This window comes from Microtus pennsylvanicus, chromosome 13 (genome assembly GCF_037038515.1).
Source record: "Microtus pennsylvanicus isolate mMicPen1 chromosome 13, mMicPen1.hap1, whole genome shotgun sequence".
Classification (NCBI taxonomy): domain Eukaryota; kingdom Metazoa; phylum Chordata; class Mammalia; order Rodentia; family Cricetidae; genus Microtus; species Microtus pennsylvanicus.
In genome coordinates this window covers 55,620,194-55,627,009 of record NC_134591.1, presented here as the reverse complement: position 1 = coordinate 55,627,009, position 6,816 = coordinate 55,620,194, and the positions used below count along the sequence as shown (strand labels likewise).

Here is a 6,816-nt window from a genome sequence, read left to right as displayed (position 1 = left end):
CCTCGTGCTAGCCGCTATTAACTTTCTTTTAAGATTGACTTTGTTATGTGTATGAGTGTTTTGTCTGTATGCATTCTGTATCAAGTGTATGTTCCTGGTGTCGCCGAAGTCAATAAAACATGTTGGGACTCGGCTTCCACTGCCAGAGCAACAAGCGCTCTTAACCTCTGAGCTCTCTCTCCAGCCGGCAGTCACGTTTACTAATAGGGAAACAGGCACCCTGAGCTTAAGAAACATGGAATGACCACACGTGCTTTGGGGCCACGGCCCACGCGCGGAGCAACTACGTGTCCTTGGAGTGAGAGAAGTAATAATCGTTCCCAAGTGTAACCTCGGACAGTGCTGAGAGCGAGAACACACTACGGCCATAGTCGCCTAAAGAAAGGTCAGTTAATCCGCGGTCAGCATCTGGAGGCGGGGCCGCTGGGTACGCAGGCGCAGATCGGCGTGCTTGGTTTTTGCGGCTCCCGCAGGGGCACCGCCGGCAATCGGCTTGCGGCGTCGCGACGTAAACGTCGCACGGCGAGCGTCCTTTACGGCAGGCATTTCTGTCGTCCCGAAACCGGCTGTCGTGTTCTGCGCCCAGGGAGCCTACAAGGGCACTTCTGTGGTGCGGTAGGTGCTGCTGTGTCCGCACAGCCAAGGTGCTTCGCTAAGGCGTCTCCTTGACAAACTCCCTTTCGCTGTGGGTGGCCCGGGTCCTGAGAATGTCTCCCCCTTCCCCGCCGGCCCTCCAAGTCATCTCCGTCCTGTGCCGGACTCCTGCCTTGGCCTTTCCGCCCTGACGTCCCGCTTCTTTTTTTTTTTGTTCTGAGACAAGGTCTCTCTGTGTAGTCTTGTCTGGCCTGGAACTCACGCCTCGAACTCAGATCCGCCTGCCTCTGCCTCCAAGGTGCTGGGGTTAGCCACCATGCCAGACTGCACCCCGTTTCTTAACCGGATCCTCCAGTGATTTCGGTCCCCATCCTCCCGAGTCTTCTGCATTCGTGTTGTGCGCTCGGCTCAGCAACCGCACCAGAACCTCTGTCCCTACACATGCCCTAACCCTTCCTATTGTCATTTCCATATTGGAACTCAATGCTCTGTGTGTGTCTGTCTGTCTGTCTGTCTGTCATTGCCATATTGGAACTCACTGCTGTGTGTGTGTGTGTCTGTCTGTCGTTGCCATATTGGAACTCACTGCTCCTGTGTGTGTCCCTTAGAGTTATAAGTTGTCATGTGGATGTGGGACTCAGAATCTCGAAGATTTTTCTCATCTCCTGAGGATTCCTCCCGTGAACTCAAGCTGGTTTCCCGCTTTGCCTGTAACGTGCAGAGTAAATGATTGAAAGGATAGGAAGGAACTTTATAAATTCACTACTAAACGTATGCATACAGGATGCTATTGATGGGTGCTGTGCTTGCTTTCCAGTCTTAAGCAGTTTTGTCATTTAGGATTATTTTGTTCTCTCTATGTCAACATTACTATAAATTTTCCACTTATTCTTTTTTCTTAATGTCTGTCATATTTTTTTTCTTTTATTTTTTTTCGAGATAGAGTTTCTCTGGCTATGCAGCCAATCCTGGAGCTCTGTAGACAAGACTGGCCTTGAACTCTGCCTCCTAGGATTAAGGGCGTGCGCCTCCACTGCCTTGTACATCTGTCATATTCTACTGGGCACCAAAATTTACCCATTTCTTTATGGTTGTATGTGTAAATTGTTTGAAATTTTCTGTTTGTTTTTAATTGTACTTATTTTTTAGCAGTTTCCCAGCATTTGTTCTGATTTTTTTCTTGAAAGCAAAATCCAGTAAGACAGACAGACATTGTTACAGAAATGGATAAAGTACTTTTTTAATTTGATTTTTTTTGTTTTGTTTTGTTTTTGAGACAGGGTTTCTCTGTTGCTTTGGAGCCTGTCCTGGAACCAGCTCTGTAGACCAGGCTGGCCTCGAACGCACAGAGATCTGCCTGCCTCTGCCTCCCAAGTGCTGGGATTACAGGCGTGCACCACCACCACCCAGCTTTAGTTTAATTTTTAATTATGTGTGGATGCGTGAATATGGGCATGTAAGTGTAGCTGCTCTGTGAGGCCAGAGGCATCATATTCCCCTGAAGCTGGAGCTACAGTTGGTTGTGAACGGCCCCCAGCTTGGTTGCTGAGAACCAAACCTGCGTCCTCTGCTAGAACAGCATGCACTCTTAACCACTAAGCATCTCCCCAGCCCAGGGCAGACTGCTTCTGGGAAAGGAGACACCCTAGAGTCAAAAGAGCTTCCGAAGAGAAGTGTCATCCGGGTCAGGATGGAAAGAGTATATAGGAGAATGTAAGGAAATGTGTGTTTACAGTTCTGGTTTTTGTTTTCTTGGTTGATGGGGTTTTGTTTTTGTTTTTTGGTTGTTTTCTTGAGTCAAAACAATTTTTTCACTATACACACACACACACACATATATATATATAAACTAGAGTTTTCCATGAGTTTTGTGAAAGACCCCTAATTATTCAACTTGGAGAATTTGTCGGATAAAAAGTTTGGTAATCTCAGCACATGGAAGGTAGAGGCAGGAGGCTGAGGAAATCAAGGCCCTCCTTGACTACACTAGTGACTTGAAGGCAGCCTGGGCGAGATCAGATAGTATCTTTTAAAAAAAATGGTTGGTGAGAAGAGATTTCGGGACCAGGACTTCACAGATGAACTGTCTTGTTTTTTTCTCAGAAGCATCTCATTTTATTACACTCTTATTTTCTTATCGTTTGTAGCCATGCCTTTCTTCGATGTGCAGAAAAAGCTGGGCATTAGCCTCGATCGCCACTTCGTATTCCAAAGTGTTGAGCAGCCCTTCAAGATTCCCTCCCGATGCCATGCTTTCGAAAAAGAGTGGATAGAGTGTGCACATGGCATCGGTGGTACCCGGGCTAAAAAAGAGTGCAAGATAGAATTTGAAGATTTCGAGGAATGTTATCTTCGGTATAAAACGGTCAGTAGGTAACGGTGATGGGAGCCGAATGCCTTCCCTCCCTTTCCCCTTTGCCCCCCCCCCCGGCCATGCTGGGGATCGAATCCAGGTCTTTGCACATGTTAGGAAGGTGTTCTGTCACTGGATATTTCCAGTCCCTTGGGCCATCTGCAGTGCTCAGTTGGTCTTTGGGCAGTGGCTGCTCACATGTACTGATAAAGCTTTTGTCGCGAAACATCCTGCACTCAGGAAATGAAGAGCCTCTGAGTCTGAGGCGGTCCTGTTCTTCCCTGGTGCTCTTCCTCTTCTCCTCAGCCTGCCCCCTGACTGTGGCTAGAACTGCCTGTGTATTTGGGCCGCATCTTTTCAGTAGTCTGTAAAGCAGAGACTGCCCCCTGGCTTTAGTTAGTTGTTGAAAAGTTTTTGTTGGGTCTGGAGAGATTGGTCAGGACATGGTCAAGAGCACTGACTGCCCTTCCAAAGGACCTCGGTTCCAGTCTCAGCACCCACATGACCACTCACAACTATCTATAATTACATTTCTAGTGAATCTGATACCAGGTGGCCTCCACTGGCACCTGGCACTCTTGTAGTGCAAAAATGTACATGCAGGCAAAACACCCATACACGTAACATAAAATAATTTTTTACATTTAAAAAGAAAAAGTTGGGGTGGAACTTCCACCGTCATTGATCCCTCCTTGGAGAAGCTCTCAAACCCTGTAGATCTAGCACAGAGAACATGATGGAAGCAGCTGGATGTATTGCTGAAGAAGATGGGGGCGTTCATTAATGACTGCCTTAAGCAAACTTGACCAAAGGTTCAGGGAGGGAAAGGTCTTAGCTAAATGAATTGTATAACATGTGGGCCCTGATCTTAGAGAAGAAAGCATTGGCTTAGGCCATCACTTCATCTATTTTTATGTTGCAGGTATATCAAATAGAAACTTTTTACTTGTTTACTTATTTTTGAAATAGGGTCTCACGGTATAGCTCTGGCTGGCATGTAACTCACTATATAGACCAGGCTAGCCTCCCACTCACATGTGCCGTTCTCTGCCTGCAGAGTACTGGGATTAAAGGTGTGCGCCATTATCCCTGGCTGAAATTTATTTTGTCTCCTAGTTCAGGGAGACAGTCTAGATTTTTGTTAAATTTACAGCCAAGTTACCTGGATCAGAAATTTCCAGTAATGTAAAGGTGTGGTAGCACAGGCCTTTAATCTCCTGACTACATTGTACAAAGTGAGACATGTATGGCTCAAAAGAAAGAAAAAAGAAAACAAAAAGAAGCTTAGAAAGAATGAGGGAGTGTCATTAATTTTTTTTTAATGTTATTTATTTATTTATTTAGTGTTCTTCAGCCTTGCAGGTGCTGGTATTAACCGGCATAATATTTAATGTCCAGCTGTCTTTAAATATTTTAAAACATTTTATCAGGTACAAATGTATTGATTTGAATGTATGCATGTGTGTTCATTGTGTGGGTGAATGCATTTGCATGGTAGGTACATGGTGAAGGTCAGAGGACATCTTTGTGGAGTTGATTCTCCCCTACCACGTGGGTCCCAGGGATTAAACTGGGTCTTCAGGCTTGCATCAGCTTCTTTACCCACTGAGCTAGCTCACAAATATCTTTCTTAATAGTATTGTGATTATATATATGACAACATGGGGTGTTCTCATGCCTGTGTCACAAATTCATTCTATCCTCATATAACCTTAATTTAAACCCCAAACAGTTGTTGATGGTAGTGTTTGAGGCAGGGTCTTACTGTAGCTCAGGTGTCCTCTCCCATAGCGTCCTGAGTGCTGGAATTATAGACAGGAACCACAGTGAGCCATTTATAAATTATTTTGTTTGTTTTGTCTTTTGAGACCTAGTTTTTCTGTGTAGCCCTGGCTATCCACAAATATATATGTTATATATAACTATATATGTATAACACATACATAAGAAATCTTGAGTCTGTCATCGTGGTGCACACCTTTAATCCTGGCACTCAGGCAGAGGCAGGCAAGTCTCTGAGTTCCAGTCCAGTCTGGTCTACATAGCCAGGTTCCAGGGCAGCCAAAATCACAGAGAAACATTGTCTCAAAAAAAACCAAAAAAAACCCCCAAACCAAACCAAAACAAACAAAACCAAAAAAAAAAAAAAAAAACAAAAAACAAATCCCAAAAAGATAAAGTAAAATTTCTTTCTTTTTTTTTCTTTTTGGTTTTTCGAGACAGGGTTTCTCTGTGGTTTTGGAGCCTGTCCTGGACCTAGCTCTTGTAGACCAGAGCTGGTCTCGAACTCACAGAGATCCGCCTGCCTCTGCCTCCCGAGTGCTGGGATTAAAGGCGTGCGCCACCACCGCCTGGCTATTTATTTATTTTGTATGCAATATTCTGTCTGTGTGTGTTTGCAGACCAGAAGAGGGCAGCAGAGCAGACCTCATTACAGATGGTTGTGAGCCACCATGTGGTTGCTGGGAATTGAACTCATGACCTTTGGAAGAGCAGGCGATGCTCTTAACCTCTGAGCCATCTCTCCAGCCCTCTTTCAGAGAATTAAGTTGAATTACCAGCACGTACACCAGGCAGCTTACAACTGCCTGTCCCTCAGTTCTCACTTCTATGGATATACACGCTCGTGTGTACACATGCACACACAAATACACATACATAATTAATAAAATCTTCTTGTAAAATGGTAAACTTCAAGTCTGGGTGAGGCAGCATTTACCTAGCATGTCACAGTCTTGGGTTCTTGGGTTCAGACCTCAACACAGAAATTTTACTTTAGCCGGGCGATGGTGGCGCATGCCTTTAATCCTAGCACTTGGGAGGCAGAGGCAGGTGGATCTCTGTGAGTTCGAGACCAGCCTGTCTACAAGAGCTAGTTCCAGGACAGGCTCCAAAACCACAGAGAAACCCTGTCTCGAAAAACCAAAAAGAAAAAAAAAGAAAGAAATTTTACTTTATCTTTTTGGGATTTGTTTTTTGTTTTTTGTTTTTTTTTTTTTTTTGGTTTTGTTTGTTTTGGTTTGGTTTGGGGGTTTTTTTTGGTTTTTTTTTGAGACAATGTTTCTCTGTGATTTTGGCTGCCCTGGAACCTGGCTATGTAGACCAGACTGGACTGGAACTCACAGAGATCCTCCTGCCTCTACTTTGGCCTCCTGAATGCTGTGATTAAAGGCATGTGCCACCATGGCAAGCTAGGAATTTTTAAAAACAAAGACAGAAGGAGATTCCATCTCACTGGACTTCTTGCATGAAAGTATTCCTGGTATTCCTGAATTTAACAGTGGCTACAACCTGGCTTTTTCTCCAGCCTTGCTCTCTGGGACCTATTTCCCTTTACCTTAATGTTTTTTTTTACCCTTAACAGACGAAGCGCCTGGGTCAAATCAAACGACAGCGGGATAAGCTAATTAAAGAGGGGAAATACACCCCTCCACCTCACCACATGGGCCAGGAGGAACCCAGGCCCTGAGCAGAGCAGGTGGACGCTGCTTTTCATGCTGTTTTCCGCTGGGAGAAAGTCTAATGAAAACTGCTTCATTGAGTACATAAAAATAAAGATTTAGCCGACCTCACTTGTTGTGTTTTCTCTCGGGCCGGGCTTCACAGTGGTGAAAGGTTGTCTGAGTCCCCTCCTGTTTAATGCCGAAGAACTGAAGCTGAACCGGGGGCTCAGGGCAGCCAGGCATTCGAGTGCAGTTTGTACAAGGCTCAATATCATCACACCGCCTTTGATAAGAGGGCTGCTTCCCAGGCCAGCTGTGCAAGGTTATTTAAATGCTCAACCACGTTGTTTGTCTTCAGGAAAACATCTGAGGTACAGGAATATTATTTGAGGAAGGCCGCAAGCATTCCTGTGTTCAAATGTCCTT

The 6,816-nt window shown here is 45.0% G+C and overlaps 1 protein-coding gene across 2 annotated transcripts; it reads left to right on the top strand.

Moving 5' to 3' along the window:
• Nucleotides 1-479: 479 nt before the first annotated feature.
• Ndufs5 (NADH:ubiquinone oxidoreductase subunit S5) lies at nt 480-6,519 on the top strand. Of its 2 annotated transcripts, none has more exons than XM_075945982.1 (3): nt 480-615; nt 2,742-2,959; nt 6,312-6,519. In XM_075945982.1, the coding sequence occupies exons 2-3, from the start codon at nt 2,744-2,746 to the stop codon at nt 6,414-6,416; spliced, it is 321 nt and encodes a 106-aa protein (XP_075802097.1). In that variant the 5' UTR covers nt 480-615; nt 2,742-2,743; the 3' UTR covers nt 6,417-6,519. The 2 variants fall into 2 exon arrangements, with proteins under 2 accessions (XP_075802097.1, XP_075802098.1); XM_075945983.1 differs by having other exon boundaries at nt 551-644.
• Nucleotides 6,520-6,816: the final 297 nt, after the last annotated feature.

What these genes read in the sequence shown, in the direction of transcription:
- Ndufs5 (XM_075945982.1), top strand. Translation starts at nt 2,744, where the DNA reads ATGCCTTTCTTCGATGTGCAGAAAAAGCTGGGCATTAGCCTCGATCGC. An exon ending in GTTATCTTCGGTATAAAACG is followed by an intron (nt 2,960 to 6,311) that starts GTCAGTAGGTAA and finishes TACCCTTAACAG; the next exon opens with ACGAAGCGCCTGGGTCAAAT.